This window comes from Capricornis sumatraensis, chromosome 1, assembly GCF_032405125.1.
Source record: "Capricornis sumatraensis isolate serow.1 chromosome 1, serow.2, whole genome shotgun sequence".
Lineage (NCBI taxonomy): Eukaryota > Metazoa > Chordata > Mammalia > Artiodactyla > Bovidae > Capricornis > Capricornis sumatraensis.
This window is the reverse complement of record NC_091069.1, coordinates 61,777,065-61,796,411: the sequence shown is the minus strand read 5'-3', so window position 1 is coordinate 61,796,411 and position 19,347 is coordinate 61,777,065. Positions and strand designations below refer to the sequence as shown.

Genomic DNA, 19,347 nt, shown 5'->3' with positions numbered 1-19,347 from the left:
TCATGGAATTCTCCAGGCAATAGTACTGGAGTGAGTTGCCATTTGCTTCTCCAGGGGATCTCCCTAACCCAGGGACTGAACCCAGGCATCCTGTATCTCTGGCACTGGCAGGTGGGTTCTTTATCACTAGCACCACCTGGAAGCCCCCAGAAAGCCATACATTTTTATGAAGAACAGAAAACTTTGCATTCAAAGTCATGTTTTTCCAGTGTACTTTCTCCCGATGAAGGAATAAAACTGCAATCTGTGATTTTTCTAAAACAGAAAACTCAAAGCAGCTGATTAACTGATGCTCAAGCTCCTCCAATCACTCTCCAGTGTAATCTTCTCATTAGGAATGGAAATCAAAAGATTTCATTCTCATTTAATTTTCAGTTGAGTCGCTCAGTCGTGTCTGACTCTTTACAACCTCACGGACTGCTGCACGCCAGGCTTCCCTGTCCATCACCAGCTCCCAGAGCTTACTCAAACTCATGTCCATCGAGTCAGTGATGCCATCCAATTATCTCATCTGCTGCTGTCCCCTCCTCCTCCTGCCTTCAGTCGTTCCTAGCATCAGGGTCTAAGGAGTCAGTTCTTTGAATCAGCTGGCCAGAGTACTGGAACTTCAGCATCAGTCCTTCCAATGAATATTCAGGACTAATTTCCTTTAGGATTGACTGGTTGGATCTCCTTGCAGTCCAAGGGACTCTCAAGAGTTTTCTCCAACACCACAGTTCAAAAACATCAATTCTTCAGCGCTCAGTTTTCTTTATGGCCCAACTCTCACACCCTTACATGACTACTGGAAAAACCGAGCTTTGACTAAATAGACCTTTGTTAGCAAAGTGATGTCTTTGCTTTTTAATATGCCATCTAGGTTGATCATAGCTTTTCTTCCAAGGAGCAAATGTGTTTTAATTTCATGGCTGCAGTCACCATCTGTAGTGATTTTGGAGCCTAAGAAAATAAAGTCTATCACTGTTTCCCCATCTATTTGCCATGAAGTGATGGGATGGGATACCATGATCTTAGTTTTCTGAATGTTGAGCTTTAAGCCAACTTTTTCACTGTCCTCTTTCACTTTCATCAAGAGGCTTTTCAGTTCCTCTTCGCTTTCTGCCATAAGGGTGGTGTCATCTGCATATCGATATTATTATTTCACCAGGCAATCTTGATTTAATTTTACCAAACTATTACTTTCTGAGATTTCAGTGGTCAGGGTATTAAATTAATAACCTGAAAGGTAAACTTAGCTAACTTAAGATAAATTTTTACCCTCATTTTTAAGAGTAGTTTTGACAGAACAGGAGAATACATCTACAAGGAGGAAACAAGGGACACATATTTAATATTTAAATATTCTGCAAGGTAAGTGTATGGAAAATATTTTAAGGGCTAAGAGTTCACTGACACAATGGCATCTGCAATGTTCTTTTCAGGTACAAAAACGTGCTTTTTAGTGTGTGGGTGAGCATGTATGTATATATGCGTACATATATGTATACAATATCTACTACAAATAATATACGGTAATAACAAAATCAATGAGTACTTATGGGACAGATCCAGCTCTCTGTACTGTGTGTACTGACTCTAGGAAAGCAGGTCTTATTATTCGTTATTCTCTCTAGTCTCCAGTGGAAGAGTCACAGAGAAGTTAGGAAACATAGCCGTGGTCACATAGCCTGCTTGTGGCAGAGCAGGGTCTCAAGATCGGAATCAGGCAGTCTGGCTCTAGAGTCAGGTTCTTTAATTAATTACTGTGCTTAGTCACTCAGTCTTGTCCAACTCTTTGCAACCCCATGGACTGTAGCCTGCCAGGTACTTCTGTCCATGGGGATTCTCCAGGCAAGAATATTGGAGTGGGTTGCCATGCCCTCCTCCAGGGGATCTTCCCAACCTAGGGATCAAATCCAGGTCTCGGATATTGCAAGAGGCTTCTTTACCATCTGAGCCACCAGGAAAGCCCTAATTAATTACTAGGTTGGCCACAAAGTTTGTTTGGGCTTTTCTTTAAGATGTTATGAAAAACTGGAATGAATTTTGTGGCCAACCTTGGCTATTACTAATCAGGAAAATATGTAATGATCAAATAAAATCATTATGATTCAGAAATGCTTAAATCAATCTGTACATTACAAATCCCAATGTTATTTGTGCACACCATTCAGAATTCATATACTGTTTTGACTAAATAAAGAACAAAATGGCAGTATGAGGTGTACACAGGGATTTAAAGACTCCTTGAAATAACTTCCTGGGAGCCCCTCGATTGTCCACTGCTCCCAAGCTGGGAGAATAAGACAATATATAATCAAAGACTAGACAGACAGCAAGACTTAAATTACAAACATGGAAAAGCAAGAAAAAAAATTACTGCAGAGCTTTCAGAAGCAAAGAAACTTTAAAGACGGCCAGGCCAAGTGGGGGAAGGAAAAGCATTTAAATAGCGTTAAGGGCACGTGAGGGCTTCCCTAGTGACTCAGTGGTAAAGAAACCTGCTGCCAATGCAGAGGCCTCAAGTTTGATCCCTGATCCAGAAAGGTCCCACATGCTTTGGAGCAACTACACCCCTAGGCCACAACCAATGATCCATGAGTCCATGTGCCGCAACTACTGAAGTCCACACACTACAGAACCTGTGCTCTGCAACAAGAGAAGCCCCTACAACAAGAACTGTGTACATAACAACAAAGAGTAGATCCAGTTCACAGCTAGAGAAAGCCTGAATAGCAACAAAGACCCAGCACAGTCAAAAATGAACAGATACATTTTAAAAGTTATTTTTAAAATAAGGGCCTATGAGTAAGAATAAGCAACTCAGGTTTTTAAACAGGAAGTAACAAGATAAAAAGAGTATTCTGTGATGTGACAAGAGTATGTAGAACTAATAAGAGAGAGCGAGTCTAGTTACAGGGTCATCAAGGTAGGTGTGCTTCACAAGGATGACATGAAGTGCTTCACAAAGAGCCCTGGAAATGGAGAGACTCCTCAAAGTCCTGCTTGGGGCTGGGTTCCTCACGGGCAAGGGAAGAGCAGGACTGAGACCGAGGCAGCAAGCATTAAGGACAGAGTGAGTGGGATGCAGAGGACAGAAAGTGACACCAGGTCAGAACAGAAAGGGCAGAAGCGCTCATCCACCTCTCTCCACACACTCAACCAGAGAGATGGAGCATGTAACCTTGGGTGGGAGCAGCTGACAGCCCTCAGGAAATCTGAATTATCATCGGGCATCTCATCTAAGAAAAACAAAAATCAAAGTGACACTCACAATGTGTCCTTACCTTAATGATGTCAGCTCCTCCAGCAACCAGCTTTGACCTCAATTCTTCAACTTCCTTCTCCAACTCTAAACAATTATGAAAAAATTAAAAAAAGATACTAGTTCAGGAATGAAAAAGGAATTACTGGCTAAAGTGAGAAGTACATTCTTTAAAAAAAAAAAACCCCACTATAAATTGTAATACTTTTTTAAGAAACAGCACATATTTTTGAGAAAGCATTAAGTTCACCTAGCATTTCATTTCCCTTTTTATCATGGAAAACTACAAATTAAAAAGACTAGAGAGAATAGTATGATTAACCTCTATGCTCCATCATCTTGGTTTAATACTGACTAAATGAGCAATATTATTTTATCCCAACCTGTCTTTACTTCCTCTTTTCCCTCTTATGCATCTTGACATTTCTGAAGCAAATCTCAGACATTATTTCAGCTGTAAATAACTTCTTTCTGTATAACCTTAGAGCAACAACTAATCTCATATTAAATGTACACATTAATCTATTTCATCAACTCATGTCCAGATCTGGTGCCTACACATTTCCAAATAAATTACTCTCTTTATCATAAGTGGATCCAACCTTTGAAAACTTTGGCTTTCGGACTGGGCAGTAACTGAAAAGAGCTCACCCACACATATTACGAAAGGAAACTAACACCTAATCTTTGTGGAATATAAAGAAATAGAAACTGAATAGGGAATCAAGCAACTTCAGTAAATATGGTTCAGAAATCCAGGAAAAGAAGTCTTTTATTGCTTTATTTAAGGCCTTTTTAAAAACTTGTTTGGGCTCAGAACCTCACATCTCTAACATATCAACTGCCAACTTTAGGAAAAAATGCCTTACTCAGAAGAATATACAATCCACGGGAGGTTAAAAAAAATGTGCTTAACTTTAACACACTCTTTCTTAAAATCCTCCTCCCTGACCTTTTTTATTAACGCAAAGATAACTGCCGTTTAGGCTTATGGGATAATAAAAAATATCAAAGCAAGTGGTTAGAATATTAAGTAAGATTCCACTACTCTAATATTATTGGATTCATTGATAAAACAAGCCAGTGTACTATTAAAAAACTAGTATTTGCAACCATGATTAAACAAGATTGTGGTCAAGATGAGTATTTTCAACCTGATACCTGTACATCTCAATTTTGTTTTCTGTATTAGCATCATCTGCTTCTTGGCAAACTTGATAAGATCTTCCTTGGGCAAGGCTTCCAGCTGGAAGATGCAGAGACATTACCAACTTAGTATAATTCATGTTTCTACTATACCACAAAAAAGACACATAAAGTCTGCCTAAATATTTTAAAAAAAAATCCTACTGAATATTTACATCAACCAAATACCATATTTTTTAATATTCACTTCAGTTCAGTCCATCAGTCATGTCTGACTCTTTGCAACCCCATGGACTGCAGCACACCAGGCCTCCCTGTCCATCACCAACTCCCAGAATTTACTCAGACTCATGTCCATTTAGTTAGTGATGCCATTCAACCATCTCATCCTCTGTCGTCCCCTTCTCCTGCTTTCAATCTTTCCTAGCATTAGGGTCTTTCCTAATGAGTCAGTTCTTTGCATCAGGTGGCCAAGTATTAGAGTTTCAGCTTCAGCATCAGTCCTATCAATGAATATTCAGGACTGATTTCCTTTAGGATGGACTGGCTGGATCTCCTGTCCAAGGGACTCTCAAAAGTCTTCTCCAAAATAACAGTTCAAAAGCATCAATTCTTCGGCATTCAACTTTCTTTACAGTCCAACTCTCACATCCATACATGACTACTGGAAAAACCATAGCTTTGACTAGATAGACCTTTGTTTTTCAATATCAGCAAATGCAAGTTTAACTCAGTGATTATTAGTTAAACAACTACAATGAAATGTAAAAAAACCGCACACACCCTCTTGCTACAGAATACCCTTGTTACAGGTTAAGACATTTTCTTTGATTTAATTTCTTTAACTGCAAAATCAAGGAACTGGGACTAACTCTACTTAAAGTTCCTTAGTTGTGTGAAACTTTAGTCCTATTCAAGGTTGAAAGACGCCTCTGGCCACAGGAAAACACGTTAAGCCCTAATTACAGCAACAAGATGAATCAGGGCGCATTTAGGATTTAAATGAAAAATGAGGGAAAGTTACTTAGCGTCTATGGGCTCAGTATTCTCCTGGGATCACAGGAGTATTTAACTCCGGGTCACCGTGAAGCTTCCGGGAACACACAGTTTGGACGACTGTCTGAAACTCAGCCGTAGCAGGAAACCTCGGCAGCAAGTCCCCATCTCTGGACCGACCCCCGCCCATGCCACGGGGGTGACCTGTGTCCACCTGAGGAGGCGCTGGCAGGACCGAGCCCCCGACGCTGCCCACCCGCCCGTCAGGCTTGGTCCGGTCGCCGTTTGGACCTCAGAAACCAGACTGTTTCGTTGAACGTTTGGAAACTGCGGAATCTCGAGGCACGCTGATCCGGGGCAGCAAGGAAAGCCAGGCTTCACCCCAGCAAACTCAGAGGAAACCCCTGACCGCTCAGACCCGGACCCCGAGGAAAGCTGTCCCCCAGGCGGTCCCCTCCCGGTGGGACCCGCCTCTCAGACGTCTCTTCACCTTGGACTTCCCGGTCCCGGGAGCGGCCGGCGAGGCCACCCCGTCGTGAACAGGCTCCTGCAAAACACAACAAAAGCCGGCCGGTCACGGGCGGCCATGCAGACGGGGAGGTGGTCCCTCGGTCCCCAACCCCTAGCGTTACCTCCATGGCCGCCGGCAGCCTGCACTTCCACCCAGCACCTCTCACGGACCGCCGCTTCGGGTTAAAGGTCGCGCTTCTCCGCCGGCCCCGCCCCCCCGTCTCCACGGCCACGGCCACGCGGCGCTCGCGCTTCCGCTTCCGCCTCGGGAGGTGGCTTCCCGCGAGCCCCGCCCCGTCCCGCCCCACCGAGCCCCGCCCCGTCCCGCCCCACCGAGCCCGCCCTCGAGGAGGCGGGGCGGGGTGGGCGGTCCTCAGGGCTGGGCGGGGCACACCCGGGGGCGGGGCCCTGTGCTCTGCGAGGGTGTTGGGGCGTGAGGCTCTCCTGGGAGGGTCAGGAACTGCGCAGCTCGGCCGGGGGCGGCCGCCCTAGTCACATTTCCTTCACTTGTTCCCATTCCTGTCCTCCTCTCCCATGTCCTGTCCCGTCTCCTGCCTGAACTTCTGTCCACTTTCCTGTCCGTTGTCTGTCCTATCACCTGTTCTCATGCCGTGTTCCCTCACCTGTCGCATCTCCTGTCCGCTCACCTGTCCCCATTTTTGTTCTGATTCCTGTCCCTCTTCTCTCTCATCTCCTGTCTTCTCAGCTGTCCCATATCCTGTCTCCTCTCTCATCTGCTGTCCCCTCACCTGTCCCCGTTCCTATCCGTCTCCTGTCCCATCTCCTGTCCCCTCAGCTGTCCCTATTCCTGTCCCTCTCTTGTCCCTCTCTTGTCCCCTTTCCTGTCCAATCTCTGGTCCCCTCACTTCTCCCATATTCTCTCTCCTCCCCTGATTCAGATGCTATTACTTTTTCGAAGCAGGCAACATTTGCTTGGTTGCAGAACTTTACTCATGGCCCTCTGTGAAGACTGAAAAATCATATTAAAATCTCAGGAGTATATGCCTATCCCTTAGATAATTATCTTTAACCCATCGAATTCTACACATATCTCAGAGTGCGTTGTTCACAGGCCCTAAAGACTTCTTGTTTCCATTCACATGGAATAAACCAGACACAGAGACATTTGTCCAGCTGAAAGAACTTATAAGAAACCACAGCTATAGTCTCATTTCTTTACCCACTGCAGGTTGAGTTTTAGGTCTCCTCATTTCAGATGATTTATTATTATAGGACTGAATTTGGGTGGGGTTCAGAATAAGGGGACTGGTGTGTTTAGGTGGATTCATCTCTAATGTGTCAGAAAAGCAGTGGCCTCAGGACCTTCTCCTGCTACTTGAGAATATGGTGTTTTGTTTTTTTTTCAAGCATCATCTGAAGCCTGAGACTTCCCGGGTGGCACCAGTGGTAAAGAATCTGCCTGCCAATGCAGGAGACAAAGGAGATGTGGGTTCAATCCCTGGGTCAGGAAGATCCCCTGGAGGAGGGCATGGCAACACACTCCAATATTCTCACTTAGAGAATCCCATGGACAGAGGAGCCTGGCAGGCCATGGTTCATGGGGTCGCAAGGAGTCAGACATGACTGAAGCAACTTAGCACATACACAGGAACCCTCGGACACAGAGGAGTCAGGTGATCCAGGCCAGGGTCTGTTAGGTACAGTTGGTCCCTCTCTGCCTATTTCCCGATAACTGGCAAAGAAACTGGGCACAGGTAATTCAAGCACAAGGGAAGATTCCAGACACCATGGTCCCTAGGCAGAGTGGTTCCTCTGGGCGAGGATAGCAGGTGAAAACCGCCATGTGCTAGACTGGCCAGTAGAGGGGGCAAGGAGGTCAGCATGGCGCTTCCCACTGGCTGAGAGACCAAGGAGGTCATCCTGTAGTCCTAGTTAGTTGTTCCAGACTTTGGGTTGGGCTAGAACAGGAACAGTGAAATGTGTGTGTGCGTGTTGGGGGTGCAGGCTGATGCTGTGTCCTGGCTCATTCAGTCTGCACAGTAACAGAGCATCTTCTGTGCACCCAGTTCTCTGCTGGGGGAAGTACAACTGTAACTAAGACAACAAAGGTCTCCTTGCTGGACTAGTGGTAGAGACAGACGATAAGCATGGAAACCGTTAATTTAACAGAGGTATGAGTTATGGAGAAAGTAATGCAATGTTACATAACAGGATCTGTTTCATTTTCATTTAAAAGTTTTACTTTCTAACAATAATTGTATATATTTAATTGTGTATCTTTATGGTGTACAGGGCTTCCCTGGTGGCCCAGATGGTAGAGAATCTGCCTGCAATGCAGGACACCTGAGTTCGACACCTCAGTCAGGAAGATCCCCTGGAGTAGGAAATGGCAACCCACTCCAGTATTCTTGCCTGGAGAATTCCATGGACAGAGAAGCATGTTGGGCTATAGTCCATGGGGTCACAAACAGTCAGAGATGACTGGGCAACTTTCACTTACTTTACTTATAAAGTATACATGATGATTTGATATATGTATACACAGCAGAGTGATTACTACTGCAGCTAATTAACGTCTTCTCCACGTATTTTACATGTATGATGGGAGTATCTGAAATGTACTCTCTCAGCATTTCCAGTTTTCAGTACTTTTTTTTGGCTGTGCAGTGAGGTTTGCTGGATGTTAATTCCCCAACCAGGGATCGAACCCAGACTGACAGCAGCAAAACACAGTCTTAACCACTGGACCACCAGGGAGTTCCCAGCACAGTCTTATTAACTATAGTTATCATGCTGGACGCCAGATCTCTAGATTACTTGTCCTACATAACTGCAGCTTTATGCCCTTTGACCCATATTCCTATACCCCTCCCCACCCCACCTCCAGTCCCCAGTAGCCACAGTTCTGCTTTCTGCCTCTACATATTCAACTTTTAAATTTATTTTCAATTTTTTAAAAATGTGTGTTTATTATTTTCATTTAAATATTTCAGTGTAATAGTCTAAGCATTTAAAAATGTAATTCTTTTGAAAACAATACAATTTATTTATGTAAACCCAAGGTTATAAACTGAAAATGACCAGATTTTTTTTAATTTTTTTAATTGAAGTATAGTTGACCTACAATATTGTATTAGTTTCAGGTGTTCTGTGCAATGATTTGACATTTATATACATTGAGGATTGATCACCACAATAAGTCTAGTAACCATGTTACCTTATAAAATTATTGTAATATTATTGACTATATTCCCTATGCTATATATTACAGTCTGTACCTATGAGTCTGTTTCTGTTGTTTAGATTCTACATGTAAGTGGAACAATGTGGTTTTTGTCTTTGATTATTTCACTTAATCTTCTAGGTCCATCCATGTTGTCACAAATGACAAGTAATATTCCATTACACACACACACACACACACACACACACACACACACACCAAATCTTGTTTATCCATTCATCTGTCAGTGGACATTTAGGTTTCTGTGTCTTGGCTCTTGTGAATGGTGCTGCTATGAACACTGGGGTACAGGTGTCTTTTCAAATTTTAAATAATTTAAGTAACTACATGCAGCTAGTGGCTAACACAGTAAGCTCTACAAGATAACTGGTATAGGACTACTTAGAATATAAGAAGTTGGCTTTTTAGATTTCCTTGACTGATAAGAGTATTTCAGTTACTTAGTTCTCAGTTTTTGCCGTTTGGTGTGCATTGAAGTATTTAGCAACGTCCTTCTCTTGGAGAAAAAATGAGCAAATTAAAATTTAAATAAGCACAAAAGAGACAATACAGACCTCTAAGAGATTTAATGATACACTTTAATCTTAATCACATAAGAATTATGTGTGAAAGACTTCCAAAGAGCAGATGGTCCTTCAGGTTGCAGTATCGGCAGGAAGATGGGAGGCCTGTGCTGGTTAGTGAACTTGCTATGTATGATTTAAACTGGTGGGGAGAAAGGAAAGGAAACGTCTGGAGAAGGTGGGATGAGAGTAAAGCTAGTTGGGGAGGGGAGGAACCTGCGAGACGCGCTTGGACCCAGCAAGGTGGCTCTCTGCTGGAGTTAGGAGGGGGTTTGGCAGCACGAAACCCAGCTGGCAGGCGGTTTGGAAGGTAAGTCACCCATGTCATAAGGTAAGTCACCCATGTAGCTGCCTTTGAATCGATGGCTAAAAATGCTTGGGATGTACCTTGTAGGCAGCAAACATTCAGAATCATCTAAAGATTCTGAGCTAAAGAGAAATGTAATGAGTCTTGTTGTGGAAAAAGAAGTTTGGCAGATGTATGATGAACAGAGAAACAAGTTATGTAGCCTATAGGCAAGGGAGAGGCTTCTGAACCAGAAGGGTGGCTGCAGAGGTAAGACATCCTGGAAATACACTGACAGGTGTTGCTGATGGATTAGAACACAGTTGAGGAGGGGCTAGAGAGAGGTGGGTCAAGGTGCAAGTCTGGGAGGGGTTGGCTGGGAGTGGGAGGGGAGTCCAGGGAAGTACAGAGGCAGAGGTGAGGGACAGGGGTAGAGGCACTGAAGGAAGAAGCCTGGAGTGAATGAGAACGTTTCAGGGGAAAATAGCCACCTGCAAGAAATAGTAACTATTGACACATTCTAGTGCTATATTTACAAATTTGCTTAAATCAACACTGTATCTGAAAACTTGAGTATATTCTTATGTGATGACCAGAGCATATTTAATGTGTTCACACGCGTGTGGTCTGTAGAAAACTGACGCATCACGATCATTAGTAAGGATGCCAGGGTTGCAAGTCTCCGCCTTCCACCTGGCCCCAACCGCTGTTAGCTCCATCTTTTTTTAGGGTGAAGAAAAGCAGACACAAGAAGCACTAGTCCCTCCACCTGAATTCAATATCACGAGGTCAGGGCAATCAACTTTTATACCAATTAAATCTGGTGCTTTTTCTTCCTTAAGAGAATTGAAAGTGGAGAGCTAGAGTGGTGTCAGCCATGTTCTTCCTGTAATCATCATCAAATCTCTCGTTCTGGGCCACGGTGAAGTGGTTCTTCCAATCCCCGACGACCCCTGAAACAGTCATGGTAGGGAGTCAGTACTGTGGTGGGAGTGGGGTCGGGGGGTGTAGGGGAGGGGTGGTTCTCTGTTCTCCTGCTCTTGTATGTTCTACCCCCTGCCCCGGAGACATTCCCCTGGCTGGCCCAGCAGGGTCTCCTCCAGGAGGGAGGAAGGATCAGCTGTCTGGTTTGTGGGTCGGGAGATGGCAAGGTTGTGTGAGCAGCAGGGCTGAGGGCCACTCTTGTGTGTCCTTCCTGCACATCAAAGCAAGGTCTGTGCCAACATGATGTTGCCCGCAGAACAAGCAGGGCCTGCTATTGGAGGGACTGCACATGCCATTTTGAGAAAGGAAGATTCTCCCCAGTTCTCCAGGTGCAATCCCTGTTACCTTTCCCAGGCTGGTTTTTCTCCATACTGTCATCTATTATCCTGCATGTTTTTTCATTTGCTTCCTTGTTTACGGCTAGATATAATATAATTTCCATGAGGCTGGAGCTTTCCTGTGCTTTGTTCACTGCTCTGAACATTACCCAGAACAGAGCCTGGCACATAGTAGCCACTTGGAAAGTAGTTTTGAATGAATGGCCCTTTCTGACAGCCTGGAACTCTCTATAACGTGGATCTTTTGCTCCATCTGACTTGATTCTGTATCTTTTCACCTTATCAGCCAGAACTCCAGAGGGAACAGGAGGATACGCAGTTAGACCTAGACACCAAATCTCACTTTCCACTTGTGGCTGAATGTTAATTTCATCTGTGGTTTCTTAAATTGTTCTTTTCCCAGAATCCTTCATTATCAATCTTATTTTTCTTTTCTATAGAAAGGAAACTCCCCAGAGACTATGAAATATTGGACAGTTCCTTTAGGATTATGGCCAAAAGGAAACACTGAAAACCTTTTCTAATGAATGGAGAAATCGACTGGTTCATGAATTCAGCCGGAATCGACGTGTAGTTTGCCATTGGGTTCTGCTTCATGACGCTAAATGAAGTGTGGTGAACAATTTTATCCAGAACTTTATCATCTAAGCTCTTTCCAATAAATTCTGCCAGCTTCTGAATTTCATGCTTTGGGTTCTACGAGCAGAGTCAAAAGAAAAGACTTGGTATAAGATAATGTTTATCAATGAATAATAGTCTTAAAAGAATATTGAAATGAATTAATAATAGTAATCAGTAACATGCCACGAGTTAAAATTTTTAAAAATCATATCTCACAAATGTTCAGCTTTTCAGAAATGACTTATTTAGATGTGGTGACTCATACTGTTCTCTGTATTGCTGCTGCTGCTGCTGCTAAGTCGCTTCAGTCCGACTTAGCGACTCTTTGCAACCCCATGGACTGCAGCCCACCAGGCCCCCCGATTCCTGGGATTCTTCAGGCAAGAACACTGGAGTGGGTTGCCATTTCCTTCTCCGGTTCTCTGTATTAACTGGAGTCTTTACACTGTTCTTGCTCTAACATGTCAACTGGGTCATGTTGGTAAGATGCTTGAAACACAGTGACCTGGAGTGCGTGGGACATGCTCCATGGAGCAGTATGTCCAGGGTCAGGTCCAAAAGTCCTGCTCCAGCCCGTCCGATAAATGCCCCCAGGGGAGGCACTGAACTGGTGCTGAGAGCAGATGTCACAGTGGCTTCAGGGACCCGGCCACAGCGGCCTGTTTCCTGCTTCTGTCTGTGATGTACCTTTCAAAAATCAGGCTGTCAGTTACAAATCCAAGGACAGAGATTGTCATTCGGTACAGACCCAGTGGAGTCACAAAAGTGCTGGGTAGATGACCATTTACCATCAACTCTCATGACACCACCTCCTTCAGTCCTGATAGCATCTCTTGGAGTGTATATTACTATCTCCTCTCTAGTGACTTCTAACATCAAAATTCCTAGACGTCAAACATCTTCACAAAGAAGAATTGCCAGCAAGCAGTAAGCCAGAACTTGGGTTCGAGAATCCATACTGTTTCCCACTGCACCAAATTTCTTAAACTGTTTCTTGAAATTCTGTCATTCCTCTAGCACTAATAAAAAAAACCCCAAAATGTACTAGAAAGTTTTTTTCCTTCTAACGGGAATTTCAAAATACACACTGCAAGGGGGGAGAAAAAGCATCACTCATGTTTGCCATCCTCTGCCTGTAAGGAAAAGGTATCCCACAGCTCAGAGTTCTAGGTGAGACTGTGATATGGAAACTCATGACGTGCCAGGGGCGCTGTGATGGGTGGATGGGGCAGCCAGCGAAACACAGCATCTCCTGTGCCCGACTGCAATCTGAGGGTCACCGATGGGGTGCACGCATTGCAACTGAAGCATTTATGGTCAAATGGGGACTTGGTAGGTGGCTTGGTCCTCACCTCCTTCATGTCCTCATAGAAGAGGTAGAGGATGCGGTGCTGGTCCTTGGCGTGCCACCAGCCCTTCACGTGGTCATACCAGGAGCCCCAGCACACTGCAGGATGGGACCAGAGCAGGGCAGTGAGTCACAGAAACCCAGTGACAAGTACACCCCCCATCCCCACCCCCACCTTGGGAGGAGGATCCTGAAGGGAGGCAGGAGGTCACCCTGGTGATTCCTTCATGGTAAAGCCAGCCAAGGGAAATCAGTCCTGAATATTCATTGGAAGGACTGATGTTGAAGCTGAAACTCCAATACTTTGGCTGATACTGATGTGAAGAGCTGACTCATTTGAAAAGACCCCGATGCTGGGAAAGACTGAAGGCAGGAAGAGAAGGGGCTGACAGAGGATGAGATGTTTGGATGGCATCACTGGACTCAATGGGCATGAGTCTGAGTAAACTCTGGGAGTAGGTGATGGGTAGGGAGGCCTGGTGTGTGGCAGTCCATGGGGTCGCTGAGTCAGATACAACCGAGTGACTGAACTGAACTGCAAGCCAGCAGAGCCCCTGCTGTTCTCAGAAACTGACACCTTTTTTGTAGACTGCTTGAGGATTTTGAGACAGGATGGAAACCAAGCGCTCACCTTTCCCAGTCAGAAAACTCTCAAAGTATTCTTCCCAGGTGCCTGGAGCAGGAAGGTTTCTATTCATCCTGTGGAAGTGGTAATAAGATACCATGTTGTCCTTGGGATTCCTGGCTACATAGATCATCTAGCAGTGGAGAGAGGAAGGGGAGAAGCAAAACCAGGATTAGAACAGCAGACAATGACGTGAGGGTGGGCGTATTCCACACAGGTGGGTATTCCTGATGCTGTGGCTTTTGTGGGAGATGGAAAGGATTCATGTCAATCTGCGTATTGATGACATGTGACCAGTGGACTTTTTGTTTGTTTTTAATTTAACAAGTGACGTGTTTTAAGAGGAAATTGAAGACCAGTCTGAGTTCCTTCTAAGGGGCCAAATCTGCATTTCTTTGGCTCCCTACCTTACAGTTTTTCTCCAGGAAAGATGGTGGCAGCAAGCGGAAGGGGAGATGTGTCTTCAACATCCGGGGTGAGGTCATTGCATTCGCTTGTTCCAAGCCTGTGAAATTAGTTTTCAACAACTTTCCATTATTTTTCTCCATTTGCTTCAGAAACTTGCTGCCCCATTTTTACTACATTAGGAACATTCCAGACCACCTGTAACTCTCTGTGGCTTTCATATGAGAGAATGGGGTTTTTGGCTAGAGCAGTTTTTGTTTTTGCCACATAGTTTCTGGGATTCTAGTTCCCCAGCCAGGATTGAACTCATGCTCCCTGCAGTGAGAGCATCATCTTAACCACTGGCCACCAGCAAAGTCTCTAGAACAGCTTTTAACCATACAATAAACCAAATAAATAAGAACCTAAAAAATTCAAAGCCTTCCACCATAAAATTATCTTACCTAGGCTCATCTTTGTGGAATGAGTTTAATTTCTAATTGGAGAATCAAAACTTACTTTATTTTTTAAAAATTTAATATTTATTTTTATTTTAATATTTATTTATATTTATTTGGCTGCACCAGGTCTTAATTGTGGCATGTGCATTCTATTTTCCCTGACCAGGGATTGAACCCAGGTCCCTTGCATTGAGAGCTCAGAATCTTAGCCACTGGACCACCGTTGAGTCCCTTAACTTACTTTTGTATGAACAGAAACTCAGTTAGAAAATGTCTGAAGTATAGCCATGGCCAGACAGTGAAAAAGAGTCCTGAAGTCCATTGATGGTGGTTTCAACACCTGGGATTCTGAAAGGGCTGCTGTGCTTAGTCACTCAGTCATGTCCACCAGGCTCTTCTGTCTATGGAATTCTCTAGACAAGAATACTGCAGCGGGTTGCCATTTCCTTCTCTAGGAGATCTTCCCAACCCAAGGATGGAACCCACGTCTCCTGCATTTGCAGGTGGATTCTTTACCACAGAACCACCTGGAAAGCCTGAGAGGGCTGCTGGCTAGTACGTCTAGACCTGGGGCCAGGTGCAGCCGTGATGTACTCACCAGATCCTAGGGAAGGGATTATCCACTCAATGAAGGGAAATCGCTCATGTGTGGGTGCCCTCTGGCTTTGGTTGACATCACCCCCGTTTTGTATCAAGTCCACAATCTCCTGAGTCCACGTTGTTCCTTGTTCCATGGGTAAGAATAGGAGGCACAGACATTATCTCCTGCATTTCTTAGGATGTGAGCAAATACTCATTACAGCAGCTGTGTGAACACTGAAGCCTGCTTTATAGTGGAATTCAGAAAACATCCTTGTTTGTTTACATCTTGTGTTATCATAATATGGATTTTTAGGCAAACACTCTAGTTTGGAGTGGACATAAGATTCATAAATAGACAGTTCTTCTTTTCTCTGTCACAACCATTCATTAGGATTGTCATGCTACTGAGTTGGTGGCATTGTTCCTTAGAAAGGTGGAGTGGAAGTCTTTCTCTCCCAGCTGTGATGTGGGGTCGTCCCTGTGTGATCTTCAGACTGTTTCCCAAGTGCACAACCTGAGGTTTCCCAAGTGCAAAGCCAGGAGGTTTTGTTGTGTGTTAGCTAAATGAGCGAGTGATTAGGGCTTAGTCTCTGCGTTCACACTGTCCTGTTTTCCCTGAAGGCTAGAAAGTACATTTCCTAGGCTCCTTTGCCACTGAGATTTTGAATACCCTGAGACTGATTAACCTTCTGAGAGTTAAAGGAAGGAGACAGAGGTCTGAGGGTGGCCCCACCGGGTACAAGATGTGTGGAAGCCACTCCACACATCTGGATCAAGCTCGGAGCTCGATCCAGAAGCTGCACCCCCACTACCCCTGGAGGAGGGCTTCCGTCTCCAGTTTCGGTCACTTATATGGGCGCCATCCTGACTAGTGTGGGGGCTACTACCTATTTTGCAGCCTTGAAGACCTGTTGAACCAGATGTCTGACCACGTCTATGTCAGGAGGAGATTGAATAGCAGTGGTTTATTTCCTAGATGAGTTGGTCTCTAATATTATCTGGCACCAACTCTTCATTACGGGTTAAAGGACCAATATTTCTTTAGCTATCAACTCAAAGGAAGTTAGAGTCATTTGTACTAGTTTTGTGTGTTTACTATGAATTTTGGCGGCTTCCTAGGTGGCTCAGTGACAAAGAATCAGCCTTCCAAGCAGGAGATGTGGGTTTAATCCCTGGGTTGGGAAGATCCCCTAGAGTAGGAAATGGCAACCCATTCCAGTATTCTTGCCTGGAGAATTCCATGGACAAAGGAGCCTAGTGGGCTATATAGTCCATGGGGTTTCAGAGTCAGACATGACTTAGTGACTAAACAACAACTCTGAATTTATAGCCAAGGGCTAACATTGGGGCAGGTTCCAGTGCAGCTGGAGGTTCAAAGTCAGCTGGTCCTTGGGTCAGAGGTCAGTGATTCTACAATGTGTGTATCTCTGTTCAGTCACAGAGTGTTTAATATTCTGCTAAAAATCTAGGTGAAAACTTTTACATCATCTGAGGTTGTTTCTTGTTCCCTTTTATCAATACAGCCTTTATTAGCATATACAGTTTTCATGACTGATTAAATACTGCATTAGCTGGTAAGTGCTTTTATTTCTATTGTTATTAGATTGTAACCCCTAACCCATGAAAATTCTAAATGAACCAAACTTTAATGCTCACTTTTGGTAGGTGGAAAAAGATGAACGATTAAGCATTGTACTGAAATTATGGTGATAGAGTAGAACTGTGAGTGAAATAAGGCAGTGAGATGTGATTCCCCACCAGTGGTTACTTTCAGAAACTCACATTGAGAAAATTTTAATTCTGAACAAACTCATGAGAAGTAATCAGAAAGTCAGGGCTGATTTGAAATCAGTTGACACATGAGTCTAAGGCCCCATCTGCCTGCAAAGCCTTTTATCAAATCAATACAGATAAAGTCAAAGGGTGGGTGGAGTGTATGTGTGTGTGCCCATGAGTGAATGTAGCAGAAATTATTGACAGTTATTGATTTTGCAAAGAGCAAATGTGTGTGCAGTTGGGGTACGAGCTGAGTACTGTGTTTTGGTCTAACTGTAGATGCACACAAATAGCTGCAGAGAACTCCTCGTCCCAGCTCACCCCCAAATTTACATGACACGGTGGCTGAGCTCAAGTTTGTCCTGTTTCTACAGTAACTTTGTTAAACTGATTATAATGAAATAAAAAAGCAGGTTCACAACATACCACCGGGAGGGTGGAGATGCAGAGAGTAGGCCTGGGACCCTGAGCAGGGGGACTTATGAGTTCAGCCTTGCAGAACATAAGCCCCCTTCTCTGCTCGCCTGCTCCCCCCACCAGCTGGGGGTGCCCAGTCTGGCTCTGCTGTAAGGGCCTGCCCTGGTAACAAGTAAATCAACAAGTCTGGCCCCTTCATTTCAGACTGTTTGATTTACTCTCTTGCAGCAAAGTAAACAACATGTACTTCATGGGGAGTATTAAATTCTTAAGACGTGTAGGTCACTTTAATGGTTTTTGTGTGGTTCCCCCCGCCCCGCCCCCGTGATTTGTGTTGGCCGTATCCCGCTGCCCACTCAATGGTTTTCTGCTCAAACCCTGGTGGGTTTCTCAACATCCTCAGTGCTGCGTCTTGCTTGCTTCTGTCCCTGCCCCTCCTCCCACCTCCCCTGTCCCTTGTCCCTCCCGCCTACCTGCTTTCGGGTAGGTAGAGATGAGCAGGTCGTCAGGCCTGGCTTGGAAGCTCCAGATCTGATCCCAGGTGTCACAAGTGGGCGTGGGCTGCAGGATGCCTTCCACATAGTCCACAGCAATGCGATTCACACCCTCAGATTCCAAAGCCTCCATCTTGTTCAAGGCCAATGTCAGGGGTCAGAAATTTCAGCTCGGGAAAGTGTTACCCTCAGACAGCTCAAAGCTGCGTGCTTGGTGGCTTACAGACAGGGCAGGGCTGAGACCTCAGGCCCTGCCTGGAGTTGCCCGTCGAGGGGCAGCTGGCCTGGCCAGGGAGCAGCAACTCTGGCTTAGGACTTTGCACACAGCACTTCCAACGAGCTGTAGCCGCCTCCGGGGGGGGCAGTGACGCAGCTGCCTAGCCCTCTGCTCTAGGCTGCACCGCGACCATGGCTCCGGCTCCCCGCCCCCGGCCGTGTCCCTTGTGCCTTCAGCCGCTCTTCTGTGCCCTTAGCGATGGTCAGGGCCACCTCATTTGCAGTCCTCCTCTGCATTCACGAAGTAATTCACAGATCTCTTTAATTCTTTCTTCTGGGAATTTTAATCTCGTTACAACGTGGCAGGAAATCTCCAGGTGGTCTTACAAGTTGCGCGGAGGCTCACTTCCTTGCAAGGCTGGGAGGAAGTTTCTGTGTGGGCAACAGTGAGAGCTTAGACCCAACCTCCCAGCGCAGATGTGGGGGTGGGGGATCAGCAGTGTTATTTTTAAGACTGAAATAGAGGAGGCTCCAATAGGAATGATTCTCTTTCTGTTGTAGGCTGTTTAGGGTCAGTATCAGCCCTGGTCTGTTCACAGACAATAAAACATGTTTGTCCCTTAGAAGCCAAGTGGATACGAAAGCCACAGAGTTACAGAAGGCACATCCTCTGACTTTTTCTTCCTGGAGTTCACCATCGAGGCTCATGCCGGATCCCACCCCACCCCAACAACGCCTTCCCCGCAACCCCCGTGAGCCCCTTGTTTTCCTAAAAGCCCTAGTGTTTATTTATGCTGCTTGTTCCCTTCCTTGGAATCATTCCTAGCTCCTGCGGTTTTGTTTTCTTTTCCCCCTCCTGTTTCCACCACAACCCTTCTTGGCTGACAGTTGCAAAAACAAGAGCAATCATAACCACAGTGAGGTACCATCTCATGTCGGTCAGGATGACTGCCGTCAAAAAGTCTACAAACAACAAATGCTGGAGAGGGTGTGGAGAAAAGGGAACCCTCTTACACTGTTGGTGGGAATGCAAACTAGTGCAGCCACTGTTCACTAAAGAGAACAGTGTGGAGATTCTTTAAAAAGCTGGAAATACACCTGCCATACAATCCAGCAATCCCACTGCTGGGCATACACACTGAGAAAAGCAG

At 45.0% G+C, this 19,347-nt stretch overlaps 1 protein-coding gene across 2 annotated transcripts; it reads right to left on the bottom strand.

The window, feature by feature from the left end:
- Window positions 1-9,765: 9,765 nt before the first annotated feature.
- On the bottom strand, window positions 9,766-18,251 carry LOC138097657 (sulfotransferase 1C4-like). Of its 2 annotated transcripts, XM_068993979.1 has the most exons (7): window positions 17,960-18,251; window positions 15,310-15,435; window positions 14,274-14,371; window positions 13,873-13,999; window positions 13,246-13,340; window positions 11,788-11,968; window positions 9,766-10,903 (listed from the first exon to the last, which is right to left on the bottom strand). In XM_068993979.1, exons 1-7 carry the CDS (start codon window positions 18,111-18,113, stop codon window positions 10,788-10,790), a joined length of 897 nt encoding a protein of 298 aa, XP_068850080.1. In that variant the 5' UTR covers window positions 18,114-18,251; the 3' UTR covers window positions 9,766-10,787. The 2 variants fall into 2 exon arrangements, with proteins under 2 accessions (XP_068850080.1, XP_068850123.1); XM_068994022.1 differs by lacking the exons at window positions 13,873-13,999; window positions 14,274-14,371.
- Window positions 18,252-19,347: the final 1,096 nt, after the last annotated feature.

What these genes read in the sequence shown, in the direction of transcription:
- LOC138097657 (XM_068993979.1), bottom strand. Translation starts at nt 18,113, where the DNA reads ATGGAGGCTTTGGAATCTGAGGGTGTGAATCGCATTGCTGTGGACTAT. An exon ending in TCCTGGAGAAAAACTGTAAG is followed by an intron (nt 14,000 to 14,273) that starts GTAGGGAGCCAA and finishes CTCCACTGCTAG; the next exon opens with ATGATCTATGTAGCCAGGAA. An exon ending in TTCTCCATTCATTAGAAAAG is followed by an intron (nt 10,904 to 11,787) that starts GTTTTCAGTGTT and finishes TGACTGTTTCAG; the next exon opens with GGGTCGTCGGGGATTGGAAG.